The sequence below is a fragment of the Anser cygnoides genome, chromosome 1 (genome assembly GCF_040182565.1).
Source record: "Anser cygnoides isolate HZ-2024a breed goose chromosome 1, Taihu_goose_T2T_genome, whole genome shotgun sequence".
Taxonomy (NCBI): Eukaryota; Metazoa; Chordata; class Aves; order Anseriformes; family Anatidae; genus Anser; species Anser cygnoides.
In genome coordinates, this window is record NC_089873.1 from 128,611,368 (window position 1) to 128,633,741 (window position 22,374).

The 22,374-nt window shown below is 42.4% G+C and overlaps 1 protein-coding gene across 4 annotated transcripts in view; it reads left to right on the forward strand.

Annotated features, from left to right (window-relative positions):
* SH3KBP1 (SH3 domain containing kinase binding protein 1) overlaps positions 1-22,374 on the forward strand; it is a 226,641-nt gene that overhangs the window by 4,226 nt on the left and 200,041 nt on the right. For 3 of the 4 annotated variants that reach the window (XM_066981109.1, XM_013183859.3, XM_013183860.3), the window contains exon 2: positions 21,097-21,254. In XM_066981109.1, the coding sequence (XP_066837210.1) occupies positions 21,097-21,254 (158 nt within the window). The remainder of the gene's footprint in view (positions 1-21,096; positions 21,255-22,374) is intronic. The other variant, XM_066981113.1, reaches the window with a different exon arrangement.

Consider the following 22,374-nt stretch of genomic DNA (forward strand, 5'->3'; position numbering starts at 1 on the left):
TTCTGACAGTGCTGTTGCTTTGGAGCTTCTCAAGATTGGATTTTCAGTTGTTTGACAACATTTATACAGCCTGTGAATGTCTTCGGGGTCAGAGTTCAACCGGGGTTTTCATGAACTGATAAAATATTTTTAGTAACCTGTATGAAATTTCATACAAAAATTGCTGGCATAAAGCTTTTTTTACCCTGGGAATCCAGAGACTATGGCTTTTAAGTCATAAAAGCTTATTGGGACTGCCTTCTGAATGGATCGAGATAGGGGTGTGAAATCAAGGAATGTAAAATCCATATACATGTATGTGTATGTAGAAGATTATGGAAATAATTTCTGATTTTACAGTCTTTTATGTATGCTGGTATCTCTTCTGCTTGCCCCTTTCAAGTAGTTCATCTTTCTGCAGAGTCTCCATCATAGTTATTCGTATTAAGTGTTGCTTTCAGATCAGAAAGAGCGATAAAGAAGAACATACTTAGATAATTCTGCTCTTCTGAGAAGCTGGAACTCTTCTTCCTCTTTTTGTTAACGAAAGATGCATATGTAGAGAATTATGGCAAAGCTATTAGAAAACCCATGTTTTTCTGCCCAGGTATAAGGAAATGTATGTGAAAATTAGCACAGTTTCTTGATAAGCAGACTTATTTTGATATTAATGCTGAGTGAATGCATGTTTCTGTTTAAATGGAATACAATATATACAATTTAATGTTATTCAGACTTCTTCTTTTGTAATTGCTGCTCACTGGATGTTATAGGTGTTTTTTTTGGAGTGCTGCTGGCTGGTAATCATTCTACCAGCAGCGTGTTGGAATTCATATAGCAAATCAGCACTGACCTTGCGGATAATGCGTTGACTCCTTACCCACTTGAAGGGAGGGGATGCGTGCCCTGGGAGGAGAAAGAGGAGAGACTGGGGTTGCGAAAGGAGCAGCTGAAATTCCAGGTTTGAAATGTTAGAGGTCACCCAAGCGCTGAAAGCAGGTTAGCCCTGATGGGATCAAAGGAGAGCAAACAGCCGCAGAGGTGGTGTCTGTTTTTCCTCTGACACCGCTGTTACCAAGCAAACTCTTCAGAAATTATGGTGGATTTTTGTATGGTTCTTACCTTTTTTTTTTTTTTTTTTTAAATTATTAAAATCACAGTGTACAAAATCCTGGACCAAAGAGTGGATGTTTTCCCTGGATGCAAAAGCAGGAGGTAGCTGTAGGGCATATCTACATTCTGCACGCTGAGGAATGATGAAAGAATATATTAGGGGGAGGGGAATGAGAGAGGAGGTGAGTATCAAGATTCAGTAATTCAGCTAATGTAGAAGTAATTGCTGACAGTCTGCTTCACACAGAGAGGAAACACGACAAAAGCTCCAAGTCCCCACCTGTGAGAGAATATTCAATACTGCGGTTCAGCAGCCATGGGTTGTATCAGCAAATGGAGTTGGCTTTTCCCCCTTTTTTATTACTGCGAAGTGAGAAGCATCAGTGGAAACCAAATCTGCAGAGTGCAATGGTAATGCCTACGTAAAAGCTCCACGGCAAGATGTCTGTTGCGATGTCTCAGCCGTGCTTTGTTCCTAACTTTGCCTTGGAGAAAGGAGTGTCCTGGGCGATGAGGGGTGGAGGGGGGAAAGGGTGGCTTTGTTCTCACTCTTGGAGCAGTTTGTGTTCCAGTGTGGGTGCCACTGAGAATCTGTGCTTTTGTTTTGGGATGAAGACTGGTCTAGAGTTGTGGGTCAGAAATTACGTCTGTGCTGAAACCATTCTCTCTAGCATCGAGGATAATGCAATATAGAAAGCTGAGCAGTTGTACGCGGAAAATATCCCTAGCCTCTAATTAATCTACAGTGTCAGCGTAAAGAGGTGCATTTTGAGCTCTGCCATTGAATTTCACTCAAAGTATTGAAGAGAAGGGAAAAGTTTCGGTCTGTCTTTATTTCTTCCTTGCTCTTTCATCCTCTGCAGCTTAATCGTTCCCGATGATTGAAACTGGCTCACACCAGACCCGGCGTAAGTCTGTTCATTTATAAGGAGACCAAAGGCAGCACTGGTGTGCAGCTGCCCTGGGGACCAACGCTTTTTCAAAAATGTCTGTGGAGATTGGTTGCATGTGTTACAAGTCAAGGCACAACTTGATCTGTCAATATTTAATTGGCTTTCAATGGCCACCCCACTCTTCTCTAAAAATTAAGTGGTTTGTGTCCTGCGAGAAATTTGTATTAAGTGAATTTGTGACCTGCCTTTTTAAAAACTGTCAGGAAAATAAAAATCCCTACAACACATTGTGTCCTCTTCTCGCAGTTTCCAGGAAATTGCTTCTTAATTTACAGAGCAGCATGTTGGCGCTTGGTATTGATAATGAGATCTCAAACCAAACACGTACAGAAATAATATCAGGGTGTTCTGCTGGTTTGGTTTGGTTTGGTTTTGTGGGAAGGAGGTCTTGGGGGGCAGCACAACTGCTGGTGCTATTCCGTGCTGTGTCAACGTACCAGTATCAGCCTGACTCTCTGTCTGTGTAGCTGTGCCTTTCCACATAGCTACATTTGTAAAAGCAGTAGTTAATGGGAGCAGAAGTATTAGAATATTACCGCTCGCGTACAGAACTTTGCATTTTGGAGCCAAATGTGAAACCATTCATTGAAAGCCCTCATCTCGGGCTTAAATCAAATATGTCATCTATCTGTGGTTGCTGATTCATCCTCACCGCTGGAAAGAAACATTTTTAATCCTCTGCTATCTTGGCAGGAGATTTTTTTTTTTCTGTGATAGGCTTCTGCAGCACTGAAAATTTGCTGTCCTTGTGATGGATATAAAACTGACTAGCAGTGAAACAGCTTGATTTTTCAGTGTTTTTCTCATTACTGCTGCTCTTTCTGTGAGGTCTCCCGGAGCTGCTAATGCTCATCTGTCTGCTTCCCAGTATACGAGGGCACACCAGCAATAATGAAATGCACTCAGAAAAATATGCCTTTAGTTTGGGATTTCATTATGAAAAGACATTAAAAAAAAAAAAAGCAAAACTTTCTGGTATTGTTTCCAAATGTAAGGATTACTGGCTTGTTTCAGAAGAGTGGTGATGCTGATTTATAAACAAGGATTTGAAGGTTTTATGGATGACGATTGATTACCTGGATACTTTTCTTTTTCACCAGTTATTTCTTGTGAATGTGTCCTGATGATCATCAACAGTTTTATGGAGAAATACCACATCAGGACCTTTCACTCTAGGCAGGGCCATGTTATTTTCCTACTAATCTGGATGCTCTGTTCCAGCTAGATTGCAGAACCACGGTTTGTCCAGTAGAAATGTCCAACTTCCCTGCTTAGATAGCAGATTAAAACAACAAACAACCCCCCTCCAAAACAAAACAAAAGCCCTCAGATGCTACCTACCAAAACAACAAAAAACCCAAACCCCACAAAACTGAAGAAGAACCTAGCTTTGCTCCCATCAGCTTTTAAATGACTGGGTAAAGGGAGGGGAAGGATAAACGTGTACAGAAGGTGATGCCCTCTAGTCAAAGCTAGGCTTGGGAAGCCTCACCTTGAGTGTGTGATAAAGCAGTTTGTGGCAACAGATCTCTCTGACCACCTGGGAGTGAGCACCAGTACTCCAGGCAGGAAATGGTCCTACCAACTGGTGAAAAAATCGCACCGGTTTTCTCATCTGAAGTGCAAAGGCTGCCTGCTAGCAAGAAACGTGTGCGACTTCACTGCCGGTGTAATGGTATTTTAAATTCCACTTCTAGAAGAGTACAGAAGATCACAGATTAAGTTGTCTGTACGTTTGTGAGCACTCCTGACATTAAATGTGTATATATTTTTATTTATAGGCTGGAACATGCTGTATTTTTTCCCCAAAGAAAACAAAGCTGCCAACGTTTGTTGAGAGCACCAACTTGGCAGCTTACAAACTTTGCTCCTTTATACCTGTATATTTAGATTGCTTGTGGGAAAGAAAAGGTTAATCAGTATGTAACCGTGAAATCCAGGGTTGGTTCAGGCTTCAATCAATTTAATGTCAATGTCAAAATATTTCACCAGCTCTGACTAGTAGAGTCCAATGGTTTTGATACATTTCTGTGCTTTTGTTGTGGTTTTGTTTAACGAAACAGGTAACGCGTAACTTTGATCACGTTTTAAGATCCTAAACGATTTGCTGTCCTGAGTCGATCAATGAATTAGTTTAGTCATTAATTTTAGTCTGATACTAATGTTTGATTTCGTAGCTAGTGGCTGTGGTCTTAATGTTGGTACTGTGCTCTTTGTTGCTATTTTTGTTGATAACTGTAATAACAGGTCATTCTTCAAGTGATGCAGAACTCAAACTTTCTGCGGACTTGGTTGGACATTAACTGCTTAGCTTACACGTTTTACCAGCTCCTCAGCAGCTTTCTTGTTTTTGCACCTGTCGGGGAGTCTTGCTAGTTGCACTGGGCAGTGCTTGCTGTACAGAACCGCTCCGACTTCGTAGGGGCAGCATGCATTTATAGAGGGATTTTGGGGTAAAGTTCACCCAGTTTAGTTAGCTGCTGTTTTATTGATGGGAGGTCTTAATGCAGCAGGAAAAAAGTACTTTCTGTGCCTGCTTCCATGCTTGACTTGGTGCTGCTGAAGGATTGAACTTGATCCTTGTGTGACAGAGAAAAAAAAAGAAAAAGCACTGTTGAAGAGGGGGCTAATTTGGAGGAGTAAGATCAGCTCTTCCAGCTGCAAGAAACAACCTTTGGACTAGGCAGCACTCCTGCTACTGTTGCTGTCTTCACCTGTTACATTTTTTTTTTTTTTTTTTAATATTCATCTGCCTGGACAGCAGCTGTTTGCGGCTGCTCTGGCAAATGGTCTCTTGTAAAACGGGAAATCTCAGTTTTCCTTGAAACTTTATTAACTCCCTTGTAACTGCTGATCATTTTGTTCATCAAATCTTTCTTTATCCACCTGCACTTAAAACCAGCTGAATTACTTCTGTCAGTTTTACTCTAACCGCTGGGGTCAACTCGAGCAGTCTTCCCTTTTGTCACTCTTGCAGCATTTCAGAGCTGCTTGCTTTGATTTACATTAGGCATGCTGCTTATTTAGAAGACTCCAATTTTTGTGTGTGAAGCACCTATAAATTAGCTTTTGATTAGCTGACACCTCGGTTGACTGTAGTTCACGGCAGATTAAGATAAATGGTTAACAAAGATGCCATCTAGTTCATGATGAACTACCACCTGCCAATTCAAAGCTGTCTGCACTGATTTTGGCATTGCGAGAGAGATTTTAATGCCTGTTCCTCTGCAATGTAATTGAGTTTTTTGCATAAGAAACTTCCTCCCGTGAGTTTGTCGCTCCTTCACCTCATTCTGTCAGAAAGCAGTTTCTCCTCTTCCTGTCGCTTCCAGAAGTGCATTTATGCTTCTTTGTAAATTTTTAAAATATATTTTTAATAAATCTGCCTCACTGTTCTCTACGTATTTCTCAGGAAAGATGCTCTTCATCCACTATTTTCAGGTATCTGACGCTCCCTCATCTTTTCATACACTCTTCCTTCAAATTCATCTGCTCTCTCATCTACGTTTCGAGTGCACTACTTCTCTTTTTAGGAAACTTTCCTAAATACCTGCATAATCTTAAAACTCCCCATACTAAGATGCAAAGGTTCTACAGAACTCTGATGACAATCAGTTGTGGAATGCGGGTAATTGTGGGTGTTCCTGTACTAATTTTATTTCAGAATTAGGAAGACAAGCAACCTTCAGCTGGTTTCCTGTAAATACCGTATCGGGAAGGAGAGGGACTGGCTGTGTGTTAGAGACCGTTGCTGCAGTTCGCTGAGTTTCTTCACAGTCAGAAATGGTCCCCTGGAAGGTAAACGCTGTGGTTCCTGTTGCACACTGTGTTTGTCAGCCACCTTTTTGATACTGTCTGATTCAGAGGGATTAAGGAAACTGACGAAAGAGTTTGTGGTGTGTGGAGAAGAACATGTCATAGAAATTGGCGAAGCCAAGTGCTGAAGTTCTGATGTCTGAATTTGGAGAACTTAAAAGCAGGATGTTGCTATTTTAAATAGAATTTCAGTTCCTGTGTGTTCGAGTCTGGCAGTGTCTTGCTCAAAAACCAAAAGCAAGGAGTTGATGTCAGTACAGCCTTACTGGGCAAAGAGATGTGAAATGCAAGAAGTGCCCTTTGCTGCTTTAGATCCTCTGAAGTGTAGCATTGGTTTTAGTGTCCGGTTTCCTTAGCTCCAAGAGCTTGGGTCATTGCAAACCAGGGAACGTCACGAGTGATTTTTCAAATGGGAGGAACTCAGGAACCTTTTCCATAGACGAGGGAGAAGCAGACTTTTCTGCTAGCCTTAAAAGAAGTGGTTAAGGTAGATAATACTCAGTGCCAGTGCTGTCTCTGTCTGCTCAAGTTCTCTTGGTGGTATGGCTGTAAGCTGCCTGCTGCCTCCTGGACGCTATAGAAAGGTTCGGTGCCAGCGTTCAAGGAGGTTCTGCTCGTCTTGAGTAGACCTCTTATTGTAGCTTCCTTGACAGCGTGCTTTGTTCTACTCCAGACAGAACCCGTGCTGGTAACTGGTGGCGGATGGGAGGAGGAGGTTGCCAGAAGAACAGTGAAGAACAGTTGCTTGTCGAACAATAGGTTCGTTGCCTCTGTTTATGTTTACTCCGGTTCCACAGAGCTCCGTACTGCGGCTTTCTCCGCTTTGTCCCTGCGTCCTGGACACGGCGATAGGCTCTTCTGCCTAAATGCTGGCTATTGTTTGTGCTTTCAGCCCATGCTCGGCTTCGCTGAGCATTCTTGTTCAACCAGCACACTGTGGCTTAAATTCCCTGTTGGAGCAATGCTGTCATCAGGTCACAAGCTGTTCGTGCTCGCGATGAAAGTCGATGACAAGCTTTCAGATGTACTTGTTTGGCTTGCATCAATTTTTGCTTTCAGGATTGTTTTTCTAAGGAGGAGCGCTATGTAATAATATCTGCTCTTTGGGGATTTATGCTAGTCATAAGCTTGTCCTTCTTCACAATATTTCTCAAGCTCAAGGAGATCTCAGAATTAATGGTGACTGTTTCTCCAGGTGAAGGAGACTTCTTGAGTTCTTTAACCTGCTTTTATAAGAGACCTGGGGAGCTGTCTTTTACATGAAGCATAAGATCTGCTTTCTGGAAGAATTTGCCTTGTTCAAAATTCAGAGATTTTTCTCTATGAGAAAATTAATTTTTAGTGGAAGTACTTACTCACTGAGGCACAATTGGTACATGGGATTTTGAAAAGCACCACTGAAGCAAAACAAAGGAGTAATGGCTGTGATGTGGGAACATTTTAATTCAGGAGAGAAGAAAAAATAAGTTTGTGAATTACACTTACTGTGACATTCAGCAGAAATTACCTGCAGGTACTGATTTGAGCTGAGAAAACAGAGGCATTAACGCTACCATCTAAAACTTACTTCTTTGGATTTGCATCCTGAATTCTAAAATTGAACTTTGAAAGCCCAGAGTCAACATGTATTATCTGATACGATAGTTAGGTTTATTTGCCCAAGAATCATCTGAAGCTTGTGAATCCTTATATGCAATGCATTCAGCTTCTAAAACAGCATTGCTTTTTCTCAGCACTTCTACTCTTGCTGGAGTTTGAAGGACAATAAAATAATTTGATGTAAAAAGACAAGTGGATAAGGATTACAAACAGCAGCCTTCTATTAATCAAGAGAAAATATCATACTGATGGGTGGTGAAGGTGCTGTTTTAATCAAATCATAGAATGTCTTGGGGTTGGAGGGGACCTTAAAGACCATCCAGTTCGCTCAGGACCCTGGGATGCATGGCATCGGGCCCCGTGGACTTGTACCTGTTCAGTTTCGTCAGGTGGTCTTGAACCTGCTCCTTGCTTATAGTGGGAGGGACTTTGCTGCCCCAGCCCTCACGTAGAGGTGCAGGGAAACAAGGTACATGGGCAGCCTGACTGGCAGTGAGGGCTGAGGCAAAGAAGTTGTTGAGTACCTCAGCTTTCTCCATGTCTGTTGTTATCAGTTCTTCCTTCTCGCTTTTTGAAGAGGAAACACTCTCCTTGGCCCTTCTTGTCTGGCCAATGTACCTACAGAATCCCTTCTTGTTATTTCTTGCATCCCTTGCCAAGCTCAACTCCGTTTGTGTCTTGGCTCTTCTGATTCCATCCCTGCTTGTCCAGACAGCTACGATGCCTTTCATTGTCACTCACGTAAGTGAGCAAGTTAGGTTTTTTGTTTGTTTGATTATTTTTTAACACCTTAGATTTTTTGGTGTGCTGTTTCAGTATAATATAAAGGTTAGTGGGGATGGTTTAGTACTAGCATGTAAATCTTGTATTGGACCATAGTGGGGAGATGCAAATTACCTGTGGTCTGAGCTCATGTACTCATGGCTGTGAGCCCCAGCGTACACACACATATAGCTTTTATAGCTCTTGTAATACCTGACAATCTTGTATATGGAAGGACTACAGTAAGTGTCCTTTCATTTGGCTTATAAATTATGAAACTGCCGAGGAGTTACATACGCGGCCTGACCTTTCTCTGAATGCTAAGTTCTGTAGATTGAAGTACTTGGATTTACATAAAAGAGGGTTAAAAGGAAACAAAATCTTCTGTTTATTTGTCTTCTACATCAAATCCAGGTCCTCACTGTTGTACAGTACATCTCTTTGTGACAGTTTATAATGTGTCTGTTAAAACATGTCACTGGTTTGTAATCTTAATATTTTACAGGTCTAATCACAAGAGCTGCTGCTGGGATAAATATTTTGCAACTGCTGCCTTAAAAATAGTAGAATTACATGAAACAGAGGGAGAACCACATACCTTTGAAAATATTTTGAGACAGTGTTTGTCTGCAGCTGGCATCGCATAGCAAAGGGCTGTAACACAGTCCAAGGATTTGGGTTGTATCAAACTGTTGCTGCGAGCAATCTCTTCCTGCAGAAACTTTCACCTCCAACAGCAGAAATACCACAACGGATGTATTTGTGCACCACTTTACACTCTGGTCACTTAATCTAAACCCATCTTTATCACTACTTCAGGCAAACGTGGATAAGATGCAGAGGAGTACGTCATAGCCTTCCCATCCTCCTCCTGTGCAAAAGGCTTGCTGCTGTTGGCAAAGAGGGGTAACAACAGTAACAGTTTAGGCTTCTGTAGTGAAACGCTCCAAGCTCATCTGAGATCATATTCATGGTTATACACGTGCTTGTAGTCTGGTTTTAATGAGACTGGGTGAATATTGCTGTCCTAGAAGTTCTGAAATTTTAACAATTGAAATTTATGCAGTACACAACGTGAAGACTGAACAAATTGTTGACCACAACCTCTTCTCGTGTTCCTGAGAGTTAGATGATGCCGTATCAAATGACTGAACAGGTATTTTTTCCCTGGCTTTCCAGTAAGTTTTTTTTTTTTTATTTGACCTTCCACCTCAGTGCTTATCCATCAGCATTTACACACATCCAGGCAACTACGGGCCCAGAATCACATGACAGTTACACTGGACTAGTATTTCTGAGTAATCTTAAACAGCAGTTGTTTTCATGTCATCAACTTTTCTATCCTTCTTCTGTTGGTACATTCATTCAGTAACAATTCTCATGAATTTAGCTAAATGGTAATTTTATATATAGTTCTAGCTATATTTATGTAAGTAGAGTAGTCTGTCCTCTTTTTGTTCTGAAGAAGTAAATAATGTCTTTCCTAGCTTCTCAATTATCTGAGAAATGTGATTTAGACGCCATGAGTAGCATTGCTAACAAGTTTTTATTCATTCAGTCAAATGGGACTTATTTGTCTCTGTTTGCATGGCTTAACTCACAATCCTCCTCTCGTCTCCTATTGATCCCAACAATGGGTATAAACCGTTGCAGACTTTGAGTTATTTTTATTGATATTGGAGGAGCCAGGAACTCATGTTAAGATGATGATGTTAAATATTTCTCTCTGAATCTAATCAGTATTCATTTCTTCTGGATGGCTCGTTGTATTCATTAGTATCTGAGGTGAAAAAACAAGTTAAAACAAGTGAACCGACTCTCAAGACAGCTTTACCTCTAAGAAACACCATTTACTTCTGTTATACAAACTTGATTACAATGTGAATCAAAAGCAAGCCTGCGTGTGAATGCTGTATGTATACTGGGAGCACCTGCTGCATCTGAGGAGTACTCTGGTAGACCTGGTGAGGTAAAGGTAAGGTTAACCTCTTTCAATGGCAACAGTCGGATGCTAGGAGTTTGTTGTCCAAGGCAGAAGGACCTCTTTGCTTTGTAGGACAGAATAAATTAAGTTGTGCAATATGGGTGCTTCCCAGACTGCCAGCCACATGAATGTCAGCGACGACCCGTGTAATCTATCTAAAAAGGGTTAAGGAGACTTGGCCACATTAATCTAACATGTTGGTAGATCTGCTGTGGAAGATAAGGAAGCCTTTGGAAACGCAGATGTGAGAGCTGCCGCTTAGAACAACTGCATCGATCGTTTCTTTCCTTGCTTACACCTTACTTGCTTGTAGCTCTGATGGCCAGATGTGGTTTGACATGTTGCTTGAAAAGTTTTGTTTCATAGATACGAGCGTGACAGTAATAAGTTCAGTGAGATGCAACTATTATGATAGGCCTAAATAAGAAAAGCTGAATAAATTCACAACATTTATGACCCGTCTGAAATTGTTTACCACAGAATTACGATGAGATTCATGCTTAATGTGAAAACTCCCCATGTATATAGAGAAATACCAACATACTGACTTATTGTTGTTCTGTATTTACCTAACTGTAAATGCGAGACTTTTGTGATGAATTATGGTCATACCAAATGCCTTAACACCATAATGTCAGGTATTTCCTGTCCTGCGGAGTACATTCCATTAGAATAACTTGGCGTTTGTTTTTTTGTAAAAACTGGAACCTAGCATACTGATCCCTCTTTGAAAACGGAGAGCCAGCTCTCCTCTTTTCCTGGAGGATAGCTAGGGCTGTGTGTAAGCCGGAGAGGCTTCAGCTCTGCTGCCGCCCAGAGAAGAGTCACACCAGGACACTCTGAACCACGAGTGCTCACTCTCTCCTCCAAACGAGATTTTGGCTGGGGTTTGCTTTTGCCTTACACCAGCCCTCCGTGTAAGGCGGAGGGGGGTTTCGGTGCCGTGGGGTTGCCAGCGCGTGGCTCCATGCAGCCCTCTCCCAGTGGCCTGCGTGCAGGTGGCTCTTGGGAGCATTTCTGTGTGCCCGGCCATGCGAATTGCATGGCGTGTCTTCCCTCAGACTCTTCCTTTCTGTCCTCACTGCTCCGTGGCTGGCTGTGTGACATTTGTGCTGCCAAAATGCCCGTGCAGACTGGGCGAGGGGCGCTTGTGGCCTGGAGGAGGGATGGGGCCTGGCGGTGCCGGTATTGACAGGCGGCTGAGCTGAGCACCAGCAGCGTTAGCCTGCTGCAGGGAGCAAGGATAGCTTGCTGAGGCTGCTTTCGACTGGAAGCCGGTTAATTCCTCCGTCCTGCAAGCTAGTGAAAAGTACCCCTGATGCCTGTAACGTAGAAGGATCCATGTGCAGTGTGACTGAGGTACCTCCCTTCTGTGATTGCTCTGCTCCTTCAGCTGAGTGATTCAGAGAAGATACCATTCTAGGACTATGACCTTTAGCTCCCCCCCATTGTTCTCAAAGGGTAAATATGAAAATGTAATGTAAACTGAAAGCTGTGCCTTAGCGGAGGAGTTGCTGTTTATCAAGTAACATGGTTTTAACCGCTGAAAGATTCAATAGTGCAGGTTTTCCTTCTAACCTTGTTTTTTCCTCCCCCTCAAGCTTTTTTTTCCTTCTTTTTTTCATGAAGTTGAGTCCTCACAAATGGTTTCAGCACATATTATTATTGCTGTTGCAAAAGGAAAAAAAATGGAATTTTTTAACATTTAACATTTGGAATTCATTTTTCAAGAAAATTATGGTTCTTCAATGGTTGCTTGACGTCAAGCACATACAAAATTTTTATTGTTTTCTGACATAAACGTGCTACAAAACTTAAGAGCCTAAGCTTAAGCTTTCTTAAAAATCCCAGTTGCAATCTACATTTAAACTGTGAAGTTAATGGTGTATTATTACTATTATTTAACTGTTTCTTGTGTGCATTTCAGTTTGTAAATGGGAATAGGTGTTTCCGTTCTGGTAGAGTGACGCCTCAGAGGGGCTGTTCAGTGGCTCCTTCATCCAGAATTATAGCATGCTTGAGTCTTTGCAAACTACAGATTATTTTGTTCTGCGGTAGGAAAGCCCTGTGCAAACTCTGCTTCCATCCCAGATGTTAACAAACATTTAGCAATAATCATCCTCGTCACAGAGAAGTTCGAGCGTGGTGCCTGCAGCAGCTGTGATGGTTTTGCATAGGAAGGACTTTTGGAGCCCAAGATGGGCATTCAGTGGTTATGCCAGCGCACTCCCATTTAATCAGTGCTGTGCCCCCTGTAATAAATCCTGTCAGACTTTACATAAATCTATCCTCCTCCTCCTCCCTCAGGCACATTTGTACCATAGCATCCTGCATTTGATTGTCCTGCCAACTGCTCAATGTTCCTAGAGTCCAGAAAACAACGGCTTTATAGGTCGCATTTGGTCTTCAGGCCATCTGGCTCTCCAGGCATGGGTTAGGAGAACAGCACTGTTGAGTGTAATGTACTTTTATTCTTTTTTCCCCATGTGAGTTCTAGATGTAAATTGTACTTTATCATTTGGTATAATAAAAGGTACCGACTTTTCCCCTACTAGTGGCTCCTAATGTCTTACTAAAGTTTTGTTGCAACCTGTTGTATAGCAAAAAGACTCTTTTTTTAAAAAGCCTGTAAGCACTAAAAGCATAATATTTTCACCAGCTCATACCGAGGTTTATCAAACAGAACAGCGCATTTGAAGTAAGACCTTGTCTAGCAAGTTTTGAGGCAGATGGAATCTGATGGCCAGATTGTTAATGGGTTATAAAATGTATTTATAATGAAAATGTTGATAAACTATTAAGTATTTGCTACCAAATGAATCTTTGGAACTGTTTTACAAGAGAAATGGCATATAACAGAAAGAAACCCGTTCAAACTTCTCGATTAATAGTTTTTGGTAGTTGATTAATGGTAGGTGGTAGAGAAGTTGAAGCCTTCTGTAGTCACCGAGACCTTCCTGTAGAGGCTTCTGCGTAGGGTGGCATAAGAGTGAGACTGGCGTGATGCCTGCTCCTGCTCCTGTCTTTGTTACTTCTCAGCAGTTATGTGTATGCAAAAGAGGAAAGCTCTGCTGCACTGTCTTCTGAGGAAATGGACTTTGAATGTTAATTTAAAACTTCGGTGTAGAATGCTTGAAGGTAGTTTGTCTACTTTCAGTTCTGGCTTTTTTTTGGGGTAAGCCAGTGCAACATGTGTGTTTATCATTCACTTGAAGCTGAGTGACTAACAAATGGAAAAACATTTAGAGTAGAGGAGCTCTTAACCCTTTAACTGCTGTGCCTGACTGCATGCACTAGGTTTAAGGTCGGCAACTGTGTGTGAAACCATGCTGCTGCAGAAGGTGGTGTTGCCATATGGATGCTGTTACTTGGGTGGAATAGTGCCAAAGACATTAATAACATTTCCATTGTGCCTACACACTTCAGATGTCACCAGAAGCTGATTTAATAATGTTGGTTTTGTTGCACGGTAGCAAATCTCTCTTTTCTTGATTCATTTCTTGCTTGGAAAGACACTGTACAGTAATTGAAAGTAGCATAATCTCAGACATCCCTCTCTTCAAAAGTTGGTGATATTACTTAAAAAATGCTTATTCTGACTAGGTCAATTTTGAGAGATTAGATTTTCCTTGTCATTTAAAATGTGGCAAGGAAACAAGCCAAGTAAAACCTTTGTCTTTATCAACAAAATCAACAAATCTTTTATTTTAAGCCCAAACCGCTAAGCATTAAATTAAAAACATACATACATATATATGTATATTTGTCCCTGACATTGCAGTAATGAGTTGTTCTGTGCAAGTCTCCAGCAGAGCTGGTAATAACTAGTTTTGGTTCCATTTCACGATTTTTTCTGTTCCAATCAGGATTGATGGCAATATAATGTTAGGAAATAGCTGATTGTGTAGGCATAGAGATGAACATTTATTCCCTTTTTGGATCAAAATAACTTTAATAGCTTTTGATATTAGATTTCATATTTGGATTTGGTGAATGAATCCTAAGCTGAAAAACGCCCTTTTACAGCAGAAAGGGTCCTTATAGCTGGAGTTTGCAAGTTGGGACAGGATGGACTTTCAGGCATAATGGGGCATGATATGTTCAAGAAAAATAAACCAAAAAGAGAAGCCAGATCTCTCTGCCCCATTTTTTTTTAATTCTGCTTTTGGCTTAAAAGGGATTGGGTTTTGGCTGTTAATGTAACAAGCTGTTTATCTTGGCAGAGCTGGGCCTAAGACCAGCCTTTGTTGGTTCACAAACAAAATTAGTCTGAGCTCTGTCCACAGAGTCTTTGCCTCATAAATCATCGTGCAAACCGGGACGCTTTGTTAGTACAGTTCCTGAGGAACAACCTAGCGCAGCACTTCAGGAGTGAGGTATGATGTACTTGCAGATGTGTAGCAAAACTCAGATAAAGCTTTTCTCTTAGCCTGCCTGGATCAGCATTGCCTCCAGTATCAATCCAGCTTCCACGAAGACCAAATTTCATCTCAAAAGAAACAAAAAAGATTAAATTTGAGTGGCAGAATGAATTTTTCAAAACCACAGTTTGAGAAGCTGGCATGAAGCATGCTTTAGAAAATGAGCTTGATTTAAAAACTGCAACTTTATGGCCCTATAAATTATGAAGCACTTTTAGGCTGTTATATACTCTGCAAGCTTCAGTAGTGTGATAAATGAGAACTTTGAGTAATCTGCTGAGTACCTTCCCATCAGTTTGTCACAATCTGCACATTTGTTAGGTGTGCTCTTCTTCATCTTTCCAAACCGTGCTCTTATGCTCTTGGTTTCCTTCGTAGAGTCTATAAACATCATCATTGTGTGGTCCATTTTGGTGACTCGTGTCTCTGTCAGCTTACACACACACTTATGTTATAGTAATCAAATCCTCTGAGAGGAGACAGCTTTTACAAATATTTATATATATTTCTTAAGAAGTGGAAAAACTCATAGACATATAAGAGCCTGCATAATAAAGGGTGGGGTTTTTTGTTTGTTTAATTAAACTTCCAGTAAAACAAAAGTGGCTGAACAGCTGTCTGTATATGAATTAGTTCAAGGCAGGCAAGAAGATAACTCCAGTGCTTCCAGCCTACCCAAACAGCTGTAGGGTCAAGTCAAGAGCCCTGTTCTACTTTTTGTTCTCTTTTCATATGAGAGAGAACGTAATTCGTAAGAAAATGAAACTGTCAAGAACTGCGTTAGTTTTGTGGTCTTCTCTAGGGAAAACTGCAAGGACAGCAACAGGCACAGGTACTGGAAGTCTTTTATGGCATGGGCCTTAGGGACTGGGAGAGTTGCTGGTCTTCTTTCGGTATGTCTTGTTGCAGCCCAAATGTTGAGAAGTGTTTGAAGAATCAGTGGCTGGAGCCAGGACGGTCCTTGCTCCTTTCCTGCCTGCCTGTTACAGCTCTCTTACCACCTCTTGGTTGCATAGGGAGAACTCTGAGCAAAGCAGTTTGTAACTGCATCCACAGCAAAATGAGCAGAAGATTTAAAAGCTTCTGCAGCAGGGGAGAGAAATGACTTGTCACATGCAAAAAGTAGTGTGTAAGCTGTGAGTCCTGAGAGCAAGTGCATCCTAGTGGACTTCTGAAAAGTGAAGAATACAGGGCCTTGCTTTTAAACAATCTTGTCTGGGCTCCACCAAACTGGAAATACCCTGCTAAATAGTCTGAATTTTGCCTTTTTTGAGCCTGAGTTCTGTTATGTTCTGTGGAGATATACATTTTCACTGATGAGAGACTTAAAGTATCGTGTGTACCTTGGTGATGCTGCTGCCTGAACCTAGTAGTCTGTAAAGGGCTGTTGTGTGGGCCAACAGCCAACTGAGCCAACTTTACTGAGCACTCTGGGGTAACGTCTGCATTTGTGGATAACATAGATGCTATTTTTAGAGTTTTTTTCACAGTATGTCCCCTTGGTTTTTCATGTTTTCTCTAACTGCAATGGTTGGTTCAAGTTCAACAGATTCTCTGCCTGTTGGGGTGGGGAGCAGAGACTCCCATGAAGCAAGTCTGGAAGCTGGAAGGTTGTAACTTCTTATACCAGGAAGAGGGCTACTGCTCTACCTCAAGGTTTGCAATTACAGAATAGGTTCAGTGCCCTTTCAACAGATGAAGGACTGGGTGCTCAGTCCAGTGAAGCACCTAACCCGGCTAGGCCTGAGCCGTAGGGAGAAAGCTGCAAGTGGTAACAGTAGGGAAATTCCCTGCTGTGGGGAGTGGAGGCTCCCATCTGCTGACCTGACCTGTCATCCATGGAGGCTTGCTGCTTGCCCACGGCTTGGGTCCAGAATGTTGTGGAAAAACTGCCAAGGCTTGTCTGGCCCTCAAGCTACTATGCTCTGCTGCTCTTCCACATAAACTCCAGTGATACTGCCAGTCATGATCTGGAGTGTCAGTTGTGTCTACGTTGCTCTGGCTGATGGTGAAGAGCATGGGTGCCTGGGTGGTTTTGTCCTTGATCCTGTTGGTGAGGGGGAAGGGTGTGAGGAGGAGTGGGTGGATCCTGCAGGTAACAATTGGTTGTGTAGTTGGTGTCAGCAAGAGTTTGGGTTTTATGACCATAGGACCCTCTTTGAGGATTGAGGGTAGCTTGAAAAAGATGAGATCCACCTAAGCAGGTCAAAAGCATCTTTGCTAACAGGCTAGCCAACCAGATGAGGAGAGCTTTAAAATAGCAGTGGTGTGGAAGGGACATGACAATGAACAATCTCATGAAGAAGTGAAGGGCTGGGTTGGCAAGCAAATTTGTGGAGTGATGCAAACAGTAGGGACCTTGTAACCCACAAAACAGGAGTGAAGGGGGCCCACCCCAAGCACAAAGAAGTGCCTATCAGAACTACAGGGAAAGCTCTCGTATTCTGTCTGGGAAGTCAGCATGGCTGGGTGCCTCTCTGAAATATCTGTCTCAATGCACTAATGCATCTAGCATGGGGTAAAAATAAGAGGAATTGCATGTTTACACGAAGTTACAGAGTTGTGATTTCATTAGGGTCATGGAGATATGGTGGGATAGCTCACAACCGGAGTGCTGCAATGTATGGATACAGGTTCTTTGGGAAGGGCAGGCTTGGGAGGTGGGGGAGGAGTGTTGCCCTTTGTGCAACAGAGCAGCTGAAATGCAGGGAGCTCTGCTGTGGGACAGGTGATGGACCGAGAGCTTGTTGGTTAGGGTTAGAGGGCAGACCAACGTGAGTGATGTTGTGGTGGGTGTCTCTACAGACCACCTGACCACAAAGGAGTAGTGAGTGAGACCTTCTTCAGGCAGCTGGAAGAAGCCTAATGTTAGCAGGCCCTGGCCCTCATGGGGGATTTCAACCATGCTGGTATCTATTGGAGGGACAGAGTAGTTTGCTTATACCCTGGGCATGAGCAATGCAAGTTTCTGGAGTGTGTTGATGACATCTTCTGGACAGACGTGATCAAGGAGCTGACCTGGACTTTGGCCTGTTTGGGGATCTGCTTGGAAGAACCCTATTGGAGACAGTTGTGGAGAGAAGAGGGATCCAGGAGAGCTGGTTGATTTTCATAGGTCACCTACCTTAAGCTTGTTAGTGGTCCATCCTGATGAGCAGGAAAACAAGCAAAGGTGTCAGGATGCCATAGTGCATGAACAAGTTGCTCTTGTCAAAAACGAAGCATACACAGGAAGTTTCCAAGAGATGGAAGTAAGGTGAATTGACCTGGGAGAAAGGTAGAGGTGCTAAGTGTGCAGGGATGGGGTTAGTAAAGACAAAGCTCACATGAGGTTAAATCTGGTGTGGGATGTGAAGGACAGGAAAGGCTTCTACAGGTACATAAGCAACATGAAAAAAACTAAGAAAAGTGTGGGCCTGCTGCTGAATGGGAGTGAGGGTCTTGTCACAGAGTTATGGTTTTGTCACAGAGTTACTTAGTGCCTTATTCTCTTCGATCTGTAATAGTAATACTGGCCTTCAGCAATTCCAGGCTTCCGAAACCAGTGGGAAAGTCCAGTTCTCAGTGGTGGGTGGAGAACTGGGTCGTGATTAGCAGCACAAGGTCCAGCTGAAGGTGGTGGTTATTGGTGGTAACCAGTGGTGGTTATTGGTGCCAGTACTGATCACCATCTCACGAATGGCCTAGGTGGTAGGACAGAGTGCTCTCAGCAAGTCTGCAGGTGATAGAGGCCTGGGAGGAGCATTTGATGGACAGCTGGCTGTGCTGCCTTTCAGAGAGACCTCAGCAGACTGGACAGAAGGTCTCAGAGGATCCTCCTGAGCAAAGGGCAACACTGAATCCCACACCTGAGAGAAATATCTCCATGCACCAGTATGGGCTGGGGCTGCCTGGCCAGAAGGAAGCCTTGGTGAGTAGGACTTGGTGGGCACCAAGGAGAACACATGTCAGCAACGTGTCCTTGTGGCAAAGAAGGCTGAGAGCTTCCTGAGCTGCACCAGGCGGAGCGTTGCCAGTAGGTGACCCAGCTCTAGGACTTCTTTCTGGTGAGAAAACCTGGTGTGCTATGCCTGGTTCTGGGTTCTCCCATACGATAGAGACATGGATATCCTGAAGTGAGTCCAGCTGAAGGCCGTGAGGATGAGTGGAGGACTGGAGTGTCTGGCATAGTAAAGTCTGAGGGAGGTGGGACTGTTTAGCCTGGAGAGGAGAAGGCTGAGGGAGATCTGAATGTGTCCGAATACCTGGCGTGGTGGAGTAAAGAAGAGGAGCCCAACTCCTCTTGGTGGTACATAGCGAAAGGATGAGAGACAACAGGCATAAGCTGAAATACAGCAACATCCATTTAACCATACAAAAACGTTTTTTAACTTTAAAGGTGACTGAACACTTCAATTTCCATCCTTGTAATTACTCAGAACCTGACTGCGCAAGGCCCTGAGCAATCTGCGCTCTAGTTGTCTCTGCTTTGAGTAAGGAGATGTGAGCTAGATGATCTACAGAGGTGTCTTCCAACCTCAATCTGAGTGTAAATGCGTTGTACTCTACCTGTGTTCTGGTAATAAATGGAGTAGCAGCAGGAGCTGTGCTGGGACCTGCTGTGTTTAATACCTTTATCAGTGACCAGAGAAGGCAGTACAGTGCACTCTCCACAAGACTGCAGGTGATACCAGGTTGGTCCAACAGTTGGTGCATAAAATAGTGGAGGGATCCGAGGCTTAAGAAAATGCAGTTGTATAGCCTGAAGAAGAGTTAGGAGGTCCTAATAACAACCTTTCAACGCCTACAGGGAGGTTATTAAGCAGATGGAGCCAGGACCTTCACAGCCGTGCATGGTGGGTGGGCTTGTGTCTTTGGGGCATTTTCAGGATCCATGTGGACAAAGTCCTGGTCAGTCAGGTCTGGCCTCAGAGCTAGCTCTGCTTTGAGCAAGAAGTTGAACTAGAGACCCTCAGAGGCACCTCCCAGCCTGAGTATCTTAAGTTTCAGCGGTAAATTTTTCAAGTTCTGTTTGCATGTCATCTTGTATTGTGCCACTCTTTCTCTCTTGCTTTTCATTCTGTAGTTAGCAGACCTTTTATGAACATCACAAGATGTTTGTCTGTGGTTTTGGTATGTTTCTGGGCTTCATAGAAGAAGCAATAGGTAAATATCATCAGCTGTAGCCTCGTGTCTGGGGTGTAGCAGCAAGTCAGAACACTCTTTTAGCTATGACTTGCAGGCTCTGGGGGAGGAAGGAAGATGTTCTGCATTGTCTGTGTGACATTTTGGGGGTGGAAAGGAATAACTCTGCTTTCTTGTCAGCTTAATTCAATGTAGTCCTTGGGGCTTCTGTTATTTAGGCAGAACCTTTTTACTGTCTGTGGTGTAATAGTTAGCTTTGCTTTGTGAGCTGCATTGCCTCTTTGATGGCCAGGTCTTGCCGGGTTTGCACAGCACAGTCATTCATGTAGAAAGCAGATGCACATTGCTCTCATTTTTCTGTTTCAATGGTTGGAGTGTGAAATGTTTGGTGGAACATCCTGGCACATGGTTTTCCACTGAAGAAAACAGGAGGAAGGCATTACAAATATGGCTATCCTTGACCTCGCCAGTCAGGCTCCTCCTACTAGATATTTGATGAACCACTAAATATAACCATTGCTACCGTATTTCAGTACTTCTAGATTGTTATTTTTGATTCTTCAAAGGATTTCTTATGTCTTTATGGCTTCCCTAATTTTCTACAGTGACTCTTTGGTATATAATGTGTTGTGTGTATGGTTTCAAGGCTCCTTCCAGGAAGAGACCAGGACACACCATGTAATGGTAGCAAGCTTGTAACGCACCTCGGTTTGTTAGCAGACACTCAGAGCAGGGGGAGTATTTCATCTTCACGTCTTCTGATGCATAATCACAAGTGAAAGTAAATTTTTATCCTATTGGTAAAACCCTGTGACAGCGTGTTCATGCAGCACAGCTTTTCATTTCTGTATAAATAACAGTAAAACTCAGGAAAAAAAAATCTTGATAAATGCTCTTTAGGTTAATAGCGATGTATCTAGCAAAGTAGGTGCAGTGGCTTGGAATGCTTGTGGAATCTATTCAGTAAGATAACATTTTAGAAGTCCCACCATCAAAAGCTAAAACGTTTTCCAAGAAATAAAAATAAACTTGGAAATGCTGCTAGAGCAGATACTGCTGAAGCTGCACAAATTGATTTCTTTTAAACAGTAAAGAAAAAAAGTGTGCCATTCATGTCCTTTGCTGTGATGGGCATTCCTATGCTTTCTTTTTTTTGGCCTCCTCATGTAGCAGTTATCCACAAAAATGTTAGTGTTAGGTGTTGCCTATTTAATGTGCTCTCTTGCTTAAAGTGGATGTGTTACACTGAGAATCTGTACTTGGATTTGTTTTCTTATTCCTTTCAAAGGCTTGGAAACTTAAATACACAGTCAGTAATTATGCAATATGTGTGTTTCTCTTTTAGTGGAGGCGATCGTGGAATTCGACTACAAAGCTCAACATGATGATGAGCTGACGATCACTGTAGGTGACATAATCACCAATATCAAGAAGGATGATGGAGGCTGGTGGGAAGGACAGCTCAAAGGCAGAAGAGGTTTGTTCCCTGACAACTTTGTAAGAGTGAGTACAAAGTGGAACTGTTCTCGTGTTGTGTGTATACGTTTTGTGTACTATGCTGTTCAGACTAACTACTGGACTTTATATCATAACATTTCTTAAATCCAAAACCATATTGTATTGCAATACAATGTTCCATTGAGGCTGTGTTAGAAAGAAAAGATGGATTTCTTGTAAAGACAGCATAGTATCGATATCCTGAAAATAAAAGTAGCTACCCCTGCATGTCTGCACTGTTCAGTGGTTATGTCTGGCTGTGTTGTCTGGGAGCAAAGTGATTGTTCTAGAACAACCCACATGTCAAAAGGAATAGAACAGTTAGTCTACAGTCTCTTCCATGGCATTTACAATATTTTCTCTTTGTAGCTGTTGCTGCTTCTTCTCTAGAGTGCTTTCTTAGGTTTTATAGAAGCTTTATGTGAATACTTATTCGTGGCTAAACTAGTAGGGAATAATTAAAGTGGATTTTTTTCTAAATGATTGTCTAAAAAACCTAAAAAATATATCATTACTTTGTATTTCATGTAATGTGCCAAATAACTTGCAATAATACTGATTTTAGAAAAGCCATTCAAAGTTTTAGAAAAAAATATTTTACCAGGCATCTCTGTGTGTTCGTGTATGTCTGCACATATGAGACTACCTATTAGCACATAGGAGACTAGCTGTTAGTACCTCTGGGCCTCCTTGATCTGTCATTGCAGACCTAGGCCGTTAGTTTCTGCAAACCTCTATAAACTTAGCTCTCCAGGTACGGAGCAGAGAGGAAGAACTACAGTGAACTACATAAATGGGTTTTATGTTAATCTGTTAATGTAGTTTCAGAGGATCTTTGGGCCTTTCCCCTTTCCAAGGGTATAAATATCATTTTTCTTCTTCTGTGTGAGCCTATTGTGTGTTTATACACGTACATGTAATGAAGTTACTTCATTTTTCTTCAGTAACATTCCCTACATCAAGGTACTTTGTGGAGGTGGTTTGTTGGCAAACTTGTAGACCCTGTAGCAGGGAGGCACAAGAGCCTCAGGGGTTGCAGTGGGGACAAACATACTCTCATCCTAGCCCCTGTTCTTGTCCTGCCAAGAATAAGGAATGGCTCTGTGTCTGTCAGCCAGCAATGAAA